The following is a 16,612-nucleotide window of genomic DNA, read 5'->3' as shown; positions in this document are numbered from 1 at the left end:
TAAGGCAATTAAGTGTATTTATAATTTCTCCTATATAAATTATTATAATTGAAACTCGAATCAACACTCCTCACTACATGGAAAATATTTTATCACAATTAAAATTGTTTTCACAAATGTAACATATGTTTATATAACCATTATAAAATAAATTCGACGAAACAATTCCTAATTTTATGATATTGATTATAGCATAAACATTATTATTATTAGTTTCACGACTGAACAATGCATAATGATAGTATTAAAACTCAGTTATTTAAATCATTTCATTTGGGTTAGACGAAAGAATTGTTAGAATTATTCAGTAATTAAGATGTTTTATATTAAATCTTTTGGCTTGTTTTGCAAATTTATTATTATTATAATTTTTGCTACTTGGAATTGTGATAGCACAGGGATCAGAAAATCTCCAGGATTGGTAAGATAATGGACATATAAAATTTTGGATTGTTTTTTTTTTTCAAATATTTTTAGTCACAGTTTCACTTTCTTCAGTGGATGAAATTATTTACAAAAATGAAAACAATAAACAATAGACCTATTACTAATACTATACTAGTTCCAAATCCCATCATCAGACTAACATGGTTCAAACATCTTTGTCTTTTATTGATTTTATTGATTGGCTTTTCAGGAAACAAGAATAATCAAATATATATTATTATTCAGTAGCCATTAATATCATTTATTTAATTAATTTCAGTTAAATATTACTATTTTATACGAATCACTATGTCCAGACAGTGTGGATTTCTTTATGGAACAGTTGCAACCAGCCTGGTCTAGCTTGGCGCCTTATACGAATTTCACATATGTTCCATTTGGAAAAGCATATGTGAGTATTAATTTTTATTAAATAAAATAATAATTTGATCATAATTTGACAAAACATCAAACATTAATATATTTATATAGGTATAGTGTCAATGTGTTCAAAAATCTTAAAGTTTGAACCATAGGTTTCCAAATTATTTTGGGTAGTGGACCCCTTGGGCTATGTCATGAACCCAATATTTATCTCATATCAATTTTTTTTATATTTGCTTAGCTGTATCAAAGTTTATGATTAAATATTTAAAGTAAAAACATTTTTAATTTTTGACCCCAATTTTTTTTGGGTGGAGTGAACGCCGGTGGTGGTGGACCACTATGGGAATCATTGGTCTAACCCAAAAACAATCAGAGTAATTATTTGTAGTTTATAATAAGTCAAATTTACCAATAATATTCAATTGCCACATACCATTAATAAGAGAATAATTTAATTAATATGAAAATTTTAATTTCCTTACAACCTATGATCATGTAATTTAATTATCTTAAGTTATTTCTAATGAATAAGTGGATGGTTTATTTTTGCTGACAAGTTTCTGTGTCTATTAGAGTATAAAAAATGGAAAAAGGTTCATCTGCCAGCATGGAGCAAACGAATGTGCAGGAAATAAGATGCAATCATGTGTTTTACATTTACTTCGAGGCCAACCGTTTCGTCAATTCACATTTATCATTTGCCAGATGAATGGAATTTCGCCGGTGGACGGAAGCGCGGCAAGTATAATAAAATAATATTTAAAAATGATATTTTTTTTAAAATAATTAATATGAAAAAATGTTTATATGGTAGTCTGATATGAAATATTTCAATCCACAGTGTTTTAAGAAAGTGAATCTGCACGAATGGAAAGTTAGACAATGTGAAAATTCTGATATTGGCAACTCTTTGCAATTGCTGGCTGAAAACATCACGCACCGGTTTAATCCTGAGTTTATACCTACAATTTTGTTCAATGATGTAAGACAATAATTATAAACCATTTGTAATGTTTTAATATTTGCAACCTAGAGATCTCATTTAAGAGAGTAGAAGTATCTTCTATCACGCCTTATTTGATCCTTCTAAATGGTGATCAAAATTACAGCCCAATGGCTAATACAATGTAACTGTTTTGATTGCCATTTAATGTATATTAATAAAAAAAGTAAAATAGATAACACCAGTATTAGAACATTTCTAATAATACAAATATAACAAATAGAGATAAGGCTACGTTGGATTGCCTCCTAAAAAAGCTACAACTTCTAAAAGTTAAGCAATGTCATAAAACACTTTAAAAGGTTCATAATTGAGATTTACCCGTGAATTAGTGTTTAGAGCTATGGGATTTCAATCAGAGATCGATACCCGCCTCGAGCAGCCTGATGTCAAGCAGCAGTGACATCAGGTTTTACTTGAAAATGTAGATAGAAATATGTTTCCAAGTGAAAATTATCCTAACCCTAGATTGCTGAATTTATAACAAATTTATCACAATTACAAAAATTGTAATAAAAAAATTCATCCTATAGAGATAGGACAACTGTTTGGGTTGCCATCTATAAAACTGACGTAGTAAATCAAGTCAAATCATCACAAAAGCTTTTATGACTCTTTAGTTCTGATCGCTGTTTCATAATAATAATAAAATCTGATTTCCAATTGATACATAAAAAATTATCTCAAATGTTGAAATTGAAAACAAAGATTAGATTAGATCATTGTTCATATGAACTGCAAGTCAGTAATACCATAATTACAGTTTGTTTCTCTATTTTGTATGATTTTTTTTTAAATTTAATTTAAATTACCAGTTTTATATTTTTATTAATTTATTTCTATTTTTTCAGTTATATTTCAGGAGCTTCCAGAACATGGCTCTTATGGATTTTAAACATGCTGCTTGTAAATTTTTCCCTCCTGGACACGTAGCATGTATTTGAATAAAAAAAATAAAGTTTGTTATAGATGTTAATATTTTTGTAGAAAATATGTAGAGTAACTAGTTAGTGATAGAAGTCTAAAGTTAGTTTAATCAAATTATGAAATATGATTGATGTGCTGAATTGATAAAGTGATTAAAAGATTTAGTACAAGTAACCTATCATCACATTTTATGATGATTGATGATGAATTTATAATTTTTTTGTAGAATTACTAGTTATTATAATCATAACATAGTTTGAAATAAAGTATAAAATATGATTGATGTGTTGGATATCAAGTAAGACTTATTACTTATTATTCCATTCCACCATATCAACTTTTTTTTAATCACTCATTCATGGGTTTTACGATTGCATAATCGAAATCTTCGTTTATAATTGATTCACCATGCATACGGATAGCGAATTAATAATTTAACGATTTTACGTGTATTAAAGTGAAGTTCAAATACCAGACAATATTTTATATGGATTCTAGAACCCGATGAATGTTATTTGCTAAAGGTACATTCCTGAGTCATACGTGTAACCTGAGGGGGTTGGAAGAGGCGGGTCAAGCGAGAACTTTACCTTGCGTGCGAGATGGTCAGAAATTCTTCAGAGGAATATTCAGAAACTATCGGAGAGAAATTAATCATAATAATACATATTCACATGTATGTATAAATGTAATTTGTTTATTTGCCAACTCTCTCACGCTATTAGTTATCAGGTGAGGTGGTATGCAATATTTTCTAAACAAACCTTATCGATAAGAAATTCATGAAACAATTGTAATGCATATATACATACACTTGGTCTCTAAAGCCTTAATGTTTAAAAATACATGTAGTTATCTATTTATATTTTGGAATCCCAAACAATAACATAAGACTGTTGATTCAATTTACAAGATGAATTGTAATGATTGTAATTGGTGCTATATAGGTGTCAGTTTCTAATATTTCCCTAAAAGATAAAATTAACATATTGATAATTCAAACAATCAAATCAAAATATCAAATTAAAATTATGTTCTCTGAATATATATAAAAAATTATATATATACTAGATGACCCGACAGACGTTGTTCTGTACTCATGTTTACAATTCAGAAGTTTAATTATTTTTTTTATTAACCTATACTGATATTTACCAATTAGTTAAAAATTATTATGTTTTTTTACACTATACCCATATGGATCTTAAGTGCTTTAAATAAAATGATGAGTATTTGCTTTTTTGATAAACATTATAAAACATTTATTTCTTATAATTAGTTTTTTTATCGATATCCGTCGTTGATTTGAAAAAATGAAATTAAATTACTCCACTGAGAGGGATGTCATCCCCCCGGGAAATGGCAAAGGAGCTAAATTATTTTAACTTTTGAACTTGAGAGTAATATAAACCTAATTTCAAAATTTTATATGAATTGGAGCACAGTAAAAAAATCAGACCCAAAACGCTACATTGACTAGAGTAAATATTCCGTATCCGATGGCAAAAATATGAAAATATTAACGTTTGTATGTGAAAAATAAAAAGGGCTGTTTATCGGGTTTTTCCGGAAATTATTCGATTTTTTCTCGCAGTAAGAACCATCCTTGAACTTCAACGAACATTTTAAAAAAACATTTGGCCAAATTGGTCCAAGCCTTGTTGAGTTACCAACACATTTTGCGATTCATTTTTATATCATAGATATATAAATGAATATATATATATATATATATATATATATAAATATAAAATATTATATATATATATATATATATAATTTTTACTATCTTTCATATCTTTTATATCTTTTGTACTATAATTTCAAAGATGCAATTCAAAGTGATTTATCATTGCGTGTATACATTTTCAGTAAATCTATAACTAGCAGCAAAAGGCGGAAAGTAAAGCCGTTAGTCTTACAAATAATCATACACCGATGATTATTTTCAAAGATTTAAGTACAGTGTAGCAATATAATACAACTCATCATTTGCAAATTATTATCATATTTAGTAATAAAAAATGCTTCTCATCGTAGGTTAAATAATGTAACAGTTAACGAATGATTTTTAGGATTAATACAGATTGGAAAATAACCGGAACAGATGGTCTTGAAAATTCTGTTTAAATAAAAATAAAAATAAGATTTACTGATACCACAACAACCCTTAAGGATCAATTTTTTTTTTGAATCTTTTGATATGCCCTACGCTAGCACATCTAAATTTGATATATTTGAACTTTTAAGAATTTATTTAAAAAAAAGATTTGTTTATCTCATTTGATGCAGCAGGAAAGAGCTATTTCACTTGAATACATATTTTGGTTCAATATTTTCAAATAAAAATGCTGTTGCTTGGTACAGAAATATTCATTGTATATTATGAATCCATCCATTTTGTTCAATCATGTATCTATTACAAAATGCATTCTAAATAATTTATTCGACGAGGTTTAGTCACCGGATGGTTAACGAACTGGTCTAGGAATGAATTTCCTGCAGCAACTCCATTACTCGTGACTTGCATAAGAATAACTTCCGATTGGAAGTAATCTTAAAAATCACCGTCATCAAATAATACATTCTTTGGAGTATAAAAAAGTATTTATTATATAAAATACATAGTATTAATACTATAAATAATAATTAAAATGATGCTTGGTGGCAAGTTATTCTAAAAACAAGTCTCTTTCGTCTCATCTACAAATAGTGTGTTTTTCTTAGGTTGTTTTTGTTGCGGTGGTGTTTGCACAAAGCGCAGGATATGAGGAGCGCAAAAAATGGCATGCTGCTCCTCTGAAGTCAATTTGTGACCTATCTTGCAAATCTTGATTAAAAACCTGAAAAAAATAATATGAAGATACTTAGAAGCAAACAGAATATTTACTCGGTGTAGTGAATTATCATCATCCTCCTTTATTCAAATATTTAGCTATGCTTTTCAGAATTGATTGGTATTGAGAAATGCAATTAGTTTATTATTCCCAAAAGCGGAGTGAAATCATATTCAAATGATATACCGATATGATGATTATCATATTTTATTAAAATATTTAGCAGTGGTTTTCAAAATTGACTGGTGGAACATCAAATATTTTTTTAATTGCTAAAGCAACACCAATCATACATAAAAGAAAAAAATCATACATAAAACTAAAATTCTGATCATCATCATCCTACATTAAAATATTTAGCGACGGTTTTCAAGATTTATTTTAGAGACCTCGTATATTTTATTATTCGCAAAAGCAGAGTAGAATCATATTAGCAATTTAAAATGAGCCTAGGTAATGACTCGAATAAATTATATAATTTAAAATAAAACAATTATGAAAGTTTGGATAATTGTATTTAGAAATCGGTCTTGGACTTTTTTTAAATTTATATTATTTCAAATGCCTTGTGAATCTTAATAAATAATTTGTAGCATTTTTAAATTAATTATCCGAGCTAAGGATGTTTACTTAAGGTCTCTCTTTGAATTTAATAGAATATTGGCATACACTGCATACCTAAATTCTTAAAATTTATTTAAGTCAATCTTTTCTTAGTTCACTGCATATTATACAGTAAAGTAAGCAAAAAATTGGTGCTCCAATTGACTTACATAAATTTTAAGAATTTTGGTAACATCATTATGTATACTATTTTTCGGGTTTGAGGTACGACAAAACGTTTCCACCATTCCATATAATACGTAATTGATTTACACAATTTTTAAGAAATTTGAAACACATCAATTTGTATTTTATTATATGTATATACAATTTTCAAGAAATTTAAGACATATTAATTCGTATTTTATTTTTTGGTTTTGAGGTACGACCAACCGTTATAAGAAAATCCAGTTTTTTCACGTAATCTTGTTTATTTTAAATATTTATTAATTTAGTGACGATTATATAACGTTTTATACTGAAAATTGTTCAAACTTTCATGATTTTTTTTAAAAAGTTTACTACTTTACTATTATTGGACTCGAGTTATAGCGTCATTTCTAACGAGTAAGAGTAGATCAAATGTTCAATTTGACTCTACAATATGCAAAAGATCATTACAATATTCTATGAATGATTAATAAATATCATATACAGTTAGATTCGTCCTGAAATTTCTAATTTTAAACGAACAAAAAATTTTTAATTTAGGGAGTATTTTGTTAGAAAAATTATATGGGGACACATATCACGTATTGTACACAGACAATTCATATATACATTATATTGTGGAAATTTCTCTTATACTGACTTTGAAATAAAATTCCACAATTTCAAGAAATTTGAGCAAAACTCCGAAATTTTAGAAAAAGTTAAAGAATTATGAAAAAATGCAGACACTCAGTCTATTGCCCCTAAGCATTCCCTTTACTAGGCTCCATGCGCTGCAATTGGTCTTATTAAAACCGAATTATCGCCATCACAACAAACCCTTGATGCAAATATTTTATTTTCTAAAGAAGATTGATTGATATTTCATTACATCAATTAAATTCGCATTATGTATCACTCACCCCGTTGAAAACGATTGTGGGAATGAACTGAGGCCAGATTGCGTTCGTCTCTCTTTCGGCGCGCAATTGCAACAATCTTCCGACGTCGGACTTCATGCAACGATCGACCAGATTCCAGTCGATTCCGACCATCCTAGTACACTGGAAGAAAAAAAACAGAGAAATTAAGATCATAATATAAAGTTATTTTAATGGAAAATAACTAATTCGGAGGATACATTCATCCATTTGTCCATTTTTATAAAAATAACACGTGACACACCTGGTGTTGATTGCCTTTTACCATCCATTCATAATTTAGCCATTAATATTAGGGTGATCCTTAACATGGACATTTACGAATTTCTTTGCTCCCAAGGGCTCCAATGTTTCCAAATTAATAAAAAATGAATCTCTAATAGTTTTAGCTCTTAATATTAACATTTAGATAGAGCGCACTCCAATTTATATTTGTTATTAACATATGTCATTAAGTAAATTCTTGCGCCATCTGTGATAGTTTCGTGATCTCAAATATTATGACACATAAGAATATTTATAAACCACTTAAAATCTAATTAAATCCATGTGGGCTGTTCCATAATATCTATTCATCATTGCATCAAGATTAATTTTGCAGCAAAATATTTATTTAATTGGTGATGTAGAAACTCAAATTATTATCTTGATGCCATTATGAATAAATATTAAAGAATGGCCCAAATGGATTTAATTAGACCAGTATCCACTAATATAAATCTGCTGTCACATACCGTTGTATTAATTGCTTATATATTTTTACTATCATATTTTTTATCTTTAGCGTATCAATTGTAAGATTAGTATCTGTTATTTAATAAAACAAACTGAAGATATATTTAAAGTTCATTAAGATGCATAAAACATGAGCAGAATTTCAATTAACATAACGAACATTTAATTAAATTCTAATTGGCTTATTAGATGATGTTACTCGCAAAATATGCTAAATTACAAGATTTTCAAACTAATTGCACATTCTGATGCAATAATTATATAAACCGATTTATTTTTAGAAACGCAGACTGCACAAGATGCACATTTAAAACAAATATCAATAAAAATACAAGTATTTTTAAAGCCACATTATTTTATTACATACTTGGTTAAACTTTATCTGTTAATTGGAGGATGTAAGATGTTTAATGTGATATTAAAAAATTAAATATCTCAAACAATTAAAGAAATTCACGTTTTAAAATAAACAAGTTGAGCAAGTATTCAAAGTTTTTATTTGCTACGACATTCTTATACTGACTATGTAAGAATTTTGATTACAAAGTCAGGGAATATAAAAATGTTATAAATTTCGGTGAAATTCAAAATAGAAAGTATCCTAAACAGTTGAAAAAAAAGAGCATTTATCACAGTAAAGCTATCCGAGAAGAGAAATATATGTAAATTGAGATAGCTAAATCTTTTTAAACAGCGATTTACAAAATCACTGAATTGGCATTCTATTTAGAAATTTCAAGTACTACCAAAAATTTGCTGATGTTCCGTACTTATTGGCACAGATATTTAAAAAATATATCCAATTTGCTGATTGACCACTTATAAATAATATAAAATAATAATCTGTATGATTCATCTACACATTGGTGCATTATCTCATCATAACCAGAAGTAATGAATTTATTGTTTCATAGTATGATATGATTCTATGAATATATTTCGGGCAACTGTCCATTTCCGTTGTTTTCACAAATTAATTAACATTATTTAAATTATTTTCTAATTTACCGTTTTGCCAGAGTGGTCGGCTGATGGATGCATCTGACATCCCACAAAGCGCATGTGCATCATCGGGTTTTTGCCAAGGAGGTGCAGGACGCAGGACTGCAGCATGTTGCCCCTGCACTCTTCTGGACCGTGTTGGCATTCGAAGGATTCACCATCATTAATATTCTGTGAAAGAAAATAAAAAAACAATTTAAATGAATGAAAAGCATTAATTGTAAATTATATGAATACACAAGTAAAGGAAAAGTCAACTCGAAAGGAACTTGAGTAACTGTGTTGTCGATTATGACCTAGAATCGACTTCAAAGGGCTCTTTATTTAAACCCTGCAAACCCCAAGTCACATTTAGTACCTGGTTCAGCAAACTAAAAATGACCAGAGAAGACATTTCCATGATAAATAGAATTAGATGCGCTCACACCTTTTGTAGGTCTCATTTATACAAAATTGGACGAACATAGGACCCCTTCTGTTCCTGTGGACCAGAATTTCAAACAATATACCATATCCTTTGGAAATGCTGCCTACTCTCAAAACAGAGAGAAGAACTTCTTCAAGAACTATATAGGAATAATATAACTTTCCCCATTAACACGGCAATATTATACTGAATTTTCTACATAATTTCAAAATCAGGATTTGATCTATATATAGTGTGTATGCATAGATGTATATATGTATATATATATGTATGTGTATATGTATGTATATTTATATGTGTGTATGTGTGTATATATATAGATATTGTATGTAGCTATCTAAGTATATATCATAAATTAGGTTCTTTAGTGTTTTTGCAATAACAATATTATTGAACTGTATTGAATAATGTATACTAAAATATGTAAATGTTGCTAAATGACCTAAAGGTCAAAGGCCAAATAATTAAAAAAAAACTGTGTTGTCTTTTAGAACCAAGATTCAATTCATCAACCTATCAAAAACTGTTTATATATAAGATGATTTCAAAACTCAAAACTATCAATACAATTGTTTGTCAGCAATCAGCAAAAAGAAATAATACGGATTGCAACCAGGCACAAGTCACCAGAACTGACTGATAGAAATCTGGTTGTTAATTTTCCAAAGAAACTAAGACTCAAGACGATTTTGTTACGTATGCAAACGTTAAAACCAAGTAATTATAAATTTGGTATTTATTTATTACATTTAATTTCCAATCATGCAAAGAGAAGTAAAGACGTAACAGTAATGCTATCTGCTCAAAATTTAATTCAATTACTTTATGAAGATTATTGTTTTTGCAAAAGTATATTTATATAATTATGTAAATGATGTACCCAAGTAATAATAATTATCTAATTATAATTTTTATATTATTTTATTATTCCTAATTCTGCAAAGACATAACAGTACTACCATCCGCTAATCTCTGTTCGCCATAGCGATTAATTACAAAAAGCTCATTATCTCTAGTTTTGCTGTAGTAATTAGAAGTCATTACCTATGTTTTTCCTGTGCCCTAGTAGTAGTAGTATATCCATTTCCAATTACGAATAGAAATACTAATCGTGTTTTCAAGATCAATCTATACCACTTTCTTGTCCAGCATCCTGGTAATCTAAGAAGCCATTACCAGACCGACAATAAAAACGTGCATATTGCCATTTCGATCGTTAGTGTGACTTATTGGTTTCTTATGATGTTCATTTATTGTTTTATTGGAGAAGAATAGTCAAGAATACAACTGAGAGTTATGCTAGGATTGATTACCACAGGTACAGAACTATGGAGAGATCACATGTTTTTCTTGGGTGTTATGACCTAAGAACAACCATAGCATTCCTTCGCTATGATGTTGCAATTTCATAAAACAGAACATAAATCAATAATTTTTATCTAAACTAATGTGTATCGATACTTGGTTTTACACATGACAAAGTTGCTTGACAAATAGATTGCGTTCGACAGGAATTTTTAGATACATCTGTGGTTCTTAAGCGGTGATCTGGGGAAAACTGATGGTAAAAGAATAAAAAGATCCGATCGGACAACTAGCCGATTTTAATTCTTTGAATGAAATAAATAAATTCTCTATATGTGTGAATAATATAAAACTTTACAAAGCTTCATTAATTGCCGAACAATTATTTTCAAGAGCTAATAATGAAGGAACGGTCCAGCCAATCTTCACCAAAAATTGTTCAGCGCTTTTCCCAACTAATATCTTTCGTACAGTTTTTAAATTTTTAAAATCGGTTCAGGACTTTTTGTAAATCGTAGAGAATTATTTTTGCACTTTTCTACTAATTCTAAGAAACAATTCAGCCGATCGTCGTGCAAAACTAATCAATGCGAATTATCATAGAGTTTAACCAAATGGCTTTTAAATTTATAAAATAATAATAAAATCAACCATGTCTTTTTCGATATTTCAAATTGACGTCAAACGAGTATTTTTCGCATAGATCTTATCAATTTAAAATGCAAAACAATATATTGTTTATTATTTCTAACTAGGTCTTCCAACTCGAAAGCGACAAACTTTGTCGTCACAAATGCGACATCCTTCCATCAATAATCAATATTTAACAAAAATCAGCATACAATATGCCAAATAAACATTCTTCGTGCCTTGGGAAGATTTCCAACGGTATTTTATGGAGAGTTCCGCACTATTAATGTTTATATTATTACAATATGTGTATCCGTAACGGTGCGACTGATAAACTGATTATCGATGAAAACGCGTAACTTGTACCGGTATTTGTCATTCCATTGATTTTTTTATTTAGGAAAGGAATGTATCAAGAAATTATATGATGTTATGTAATTAAATTAGTATTTATGATGTAGCCCTGTATGATTATTATTGCGATTTTTGCGAATTTGCGAAACGCGATCGCATACACGTCTGTAGGCGTCGTACTCTCTCTTGGCAATTTTATGGACTTTCTAGTCTTCGAACGCGTAAAAATATGATATTGAGACTAAATATAATGGATACAGATGTTGGAAACTCAAATATTACGATAAAAAAATAGACGTTCTTACTCAAGAATGGAACAATTCCAAGGAATAGATCCATGATTAGTAACCAAGCTTCTACTTACTATTTTGTATTTTTCATTTGTTTCCTTTGTATCTATAGAATTTAGCCATTTACATCATTTTTAATTTTTTAACCGATCACAATCAAAGCCATACATTTTACAATTTACATACAGGCAGGTTTAGGCGTTTTGACGATACGGGGCAAAAAGTGCCAAAAACGGTATCTCATTTCTTTAAAATTAGTAAAAAAAGGAAATTTGCCTTAAGGCACGATGCCATGCACCACTAGTTATCTGACCCTATTCAATGTTTTTTCATACTAATTTTAACAAAATATTCAGAATCCTTAACCAGTTTTTTTTCCAAAGGACTGGTATTCAGTAGCTCTTTTATGCCAATCGAGCATGTTGCCACTATGGCTGTAATTTACTTATTTTATTTTTAATAAATTTACAAAATGCTATTGAGAAATGTATTATTCTATAAATAAATAGAAGGAAAAATTTAATTTGCAGCTCATTTCATTTGTCCAGCTCAACCTTAGATGGCGTAACATGGCAAAATTAATAAACTTGAATTCATTCATTACATTTCTTTGAAAATACTAAATCATTTCTAAACCTTTAATATTACACTTATTAGACTTTGTAAGAGAGGCATAAGATCTCCCTAAATAGCTCATAATATTAAAATTATAAAAAATATTAAGAATAATCACAACTACTTTGTAGTCTTAGTTGAGTAGTAGCATCACTTCTCATTCAAAATTTAAAATAAATGTTATTAAATCTCATAATCTACTCAATTGTTTTATTATTTTTTTTATCATCTATATCATTCATCAATATTTTTGTGGTTTCTTATTATAACCAAGGTTGATTACCCCTGCAATAATAATCGCGCACGAGTTAATTGCAAACGAACCATAAAAATAATTTCTAATGTTATATATCAAATTACGCATTCCTACGATTTGATAAAACACGACTTTTTTTATATTAAATCTGTAAAATTTAATTTAGTTTAACGTGAATATTGTGTAAAACTTATGCTGATTAGGACGTCTAATTAGGTCAAATTGTAAAATTATCTTTATGAATGTAGCCCGAAATTATAGTATGGATTTATGAATATGGTAGATAAGAAAATTAAATAATTTAATACAACTACTAGTAATATAAATATGTATTATATTTTATTTTTTACTATATGTAGTAAATCTTCTATATTATTTTAGGTTATTCAATATATCAATATATATGTAGACTGCTGCACTCTGCAAATGTTGCAACTTGTAAAACATTACTAAGCACTCTAAATATGCGATAATTTGAAAAACTGCTTAGAACATTAAAATAGTTCGTTGACTTTTTGAATTAATAATCGATTTGTAAATACACGAGAATATCAATTATAAAAAAAATTAAAGTACAACGTCGTTAGAAAATTCTTTAATCTTAATAATCCAAAGTTTGAAATTAGATGTACTGAAATTGATCGAGATCATGAATTTATTTTTTACAAATTAAAGTATAATTTTTCCACATTTTTTTATCACAAATATATATTTTTTGATCGCTTATTTATTGTCCAATGATGAAATTTAAATTATATTCAATGATAATGACACATTTATAATTGAGTTAAAAGTTTCCATATATCAGGACAAAACCATGTAAACAAAACAGCAACAATGACAAAATTCCGTTCCAACCATTTCAAAAACAAAATCTGACGATTATAAATCCGTTACAACTGCATTTCCAGTATTTTGAATTCTCTTCCTGTTTATATACTGGGCAAACCATAAATTATTAAGCGTTATTGGTTTTCAACAAAAACAGAAACCGTCGTCGAGCAGGTATTTTATGCATCTTATACTAAACCTCAGCCGCTAATTTATAATATTACATTACAGTTAGATAGATGCATAATTTGTGTAAACAATAAATAACTAAAAACTAACGTTTGTTATTAAAATTTAATTAAATTTTAAAATAAACTTACCGCTGCTTTTCCGAATGGCACAAATTTGAAGTTCGTGAACGGCGCCAAAGCTTCAAAGTTTGGGTAAAGTTGATTTGATATAAATCTGACACTGTCTGGGCACAAAGTTTCGTAGAAAATGGTCACATCTAGCTAAAAAAGAAAAAATATCATAATTATGTAGTTTATTTAAAATTTCATTTATATATCAGAAGGTTGTATAGCCAAATAGATAACAACAATGTTTTAAGGAAGATGTAATAAGCTTTTAGTTAAACGGCTGAAATATCCATTTATACTTGTTATTTATCAAGGGAACTATCCACGTCACAATTTAGGTTCTTTTTAAGTTCTTTAGGTTCTTGCCTAGAAAGATGTTGAAAGGTCGCGAAAGAAATAATTGAGCTTTTACGTCGATCAATTTTTTTTGACTTTTCCAAAAATTTGAGGATCTGCTCTTCAAAGTCTAAACTTTCGATTTTAAGTTCCTGAAGAGCATCCAATGAAAATTATGTATTTTCAGAAGATTAGCTCACATAATAACAAACTCAGCAAAATAAATGAACTATATAATCCTAATTATTTTTATGGGGGTTCATACGCTTGGCTTCCAAATCTCAAATTCTCCGGTTCAAACCTGATGTCAAGCTGTGGTGATATCAATTTTTAATTTGAATAATAAAGAATGAGTAAAAATAGTCATTTCTGGCATTACGTGATTAAATTAGAGGAATATCATTATTATTAGAAAAAAATTAATAAAAAATTATATCAAATATAGAGATAGAACAACCATTGGGTACCCTTCCAAAACAATCATGTATCATCATAATAGGACTCTTAAGACCAGATTGCTGTTCAAAACCACAATACAAAATATGCATGAAAATATTAATATCTAACTTCCTATTAAAATCTGATTGCAAATTATAAAACGCAATATTAAATTTATAAAAAACCCATATTAAGATTAACCTGATTAGATTAACACCGGTTATGCGCATGTAAATATGTAATTATAGAGATGTACTGTGATAAATTTTGCTTTTGTTCGTAATTATCAGAAACAAGAATCAGTGATGCCAAGATTCATTAAATGTACAATAAAACATTCATTTTATCACGACACACAAATATTTTAGTGGATTAGTATATGGATTTTTCAGAATAAATAGAAAACCCCAATCAGAACAAAATTTGATATCATTATCTAAACCAGCCAATATAATGACTCTATAAAACAAAGTAAATAAATACATTAATTTTATTGTTGTTTATTCTGTGCAGATTATTCAACTTATGGTTATATATTTATAACGATTATTTTGATGTCTGCCACTAGGTTTTAATAAATAATTAATTCCATAGCATTAATTATTATTAGTAATCAGTTGCATTGAAACAGATCTGAACGGTTTTAAAAAATCTAAACTTCAGATTTTATTACAAAAAAATCGAAAATAAAAATTTTTATATATCTTTACGTTTCAAAGTTTTCTGCACATTTTAGCATACCTTAGAAAAAATGGATGTATGTGTGTGTGCGTGTGTAAGTATGTATGTATGTGTGTGTGCGGATACAAATTTTCGTTGACGATTTCGGAAACACCGATTAACCGATTTAAATAATTCAAAGATTCGTATTGATAAGGGGTCGTGCTGGTTAATTTTTAAGAAAATCTAAAATTGTACAAAAAACAAATTTTCAAAATTAAAAAAAAAATAAAAAAAAAATAGTTTTTGGTACGGGGAGTTCTAGCAATTGGCTTTAAGGCACGATGTTTCGAAATAGGGAAAAACATGGGCTATCACGTACTAGTCCCGGGTTTGATTCCAACTTCAGCCAGATCGATATGAAGTAGTATGATATCAAATTTCATCTTGAGGTTAAGATTTCAAATATAATCTCAAGTGCAAATCGTCTTTCGTTGGCAAGAATCATGCAAAACCAAAAACATCTTCACTGGTCGAAAAACTTTGAATCCAAGAAAATAACTTATTTGAACCATGCACTGTACCATCACATGTTCCTATTTATAAATTTCATTACATATGATAAAATCGATTGTAGCTAAAAAAAACTATTGCATCTTCTAACACTATTGTATTAAAATAATAATTTTATTCTAATTTTCAACAGAAATGTATCAGCACTTCTGTATCCATTATCTACTTACCTTGCCATCTAATTCTGATGCAGATATAATTGAAGAACCTAAAATCGAACACAGTACAGCTAGTATCACAGAACACTTGTTGATCATAATGGAAAATAAATTAATAAATTGGTAATAAATAAAATTAATAATCGAAAACGAATCGCGACGCGTCAGACACTTCAGACTCAAAAACACTTCTAAAGTTCTGCATGGAAGTCCTACATCTTACACTGTATTATATATAAAAACCATATCAGCGATGGACAGCGCTTCTAAAACTGTGCAGCGGGTAATAAATAATCGGATTAGTGCCTATTCGCCAAAATACACTGAAAGAGATATCTTAGAGATATTGGATTTATCGATTTTTTCATATAAAACTGTATGGATGAAGGTTTATATAAATTTGGTAACTTTTTCGCAAGGATGTGTAAT

At 28.5% G+C, this 16,612-nt stretch overlaps 2 protein-coding genes across 2 annotated transcripts in view; one reads left to right on the top strand and one right to left on the bottom strand.

The window, feature by feature from the left end:
• The first annotated feature begins 235 nt into the window (after nucleotides 1-235).
• Nucleotides 236-2,760, top strand: LOC113370293. Its single transcript, XM_026610964.1, has 4 exons — nucleotides 236-277; nucleotides 707-838; nucleotides 1,655-1,795; nucleotides 2,668-2,760. The coding sequence occupies exons 1-4, from the start codon at nucleotides 236-238 to the stop codon at nucleotides 2,758-2,760; spliced, it is 408 nt and encodes a 135-aa protein (XP_026466749.1).
• Nucleotides 2,761-5,408: 2,648 nt separating this feature from the next.
• The window catches only part of LOC113371615 (GILT-like protein 1), a 29,846-nt gene continuing 18,642 nt past the window's right edge, over nucleotides 5,409-16,612 (bottom strand). Inside the window, exons 3-5 of the mRNA XM_026612258.1 lie at nucleotides 9,018-9,182; nucleotides 7,257-7,397; nucleotides 5,409-5,586 (exon numbers count right to left, since the gene is read on the bottom strand). Of these exons, the coding sequence (XP_026468043.1) occupies nucleotides 5,467-5,586; nucleotides 7,257-7,397; nucleotides 9,018-9,182 (426 nt within the window). The 3' untranslated portion in view covers nucleotides 5,409-5,466. The remainder of the gene's footprint in view (nucleotides 5,587-7,256; nucleotides 7,398-9,017; nucleotides 9,183-16,612) is intronic.

This window comes from Ctenocephalides felis, unplaced genomic scaffold, assembly GCF_003426905.1.
Source record: "Ctenocephalides felis isolate EL2017-DRISC unplaced genomic scaffold, ASM342690v1 CF-g0.4_SCAFFOLD_01492, whole genome shotgun sequence".
NCBI lineage: Eukaryota > Metazoa > Arthropoda > Insecta > Siphonaptera > Pulicidae > Ctenocephalides > Ctenocephalides felis.
This window is presented reverse-complemented; position numbering and strand designations above follow the sequence as displayed.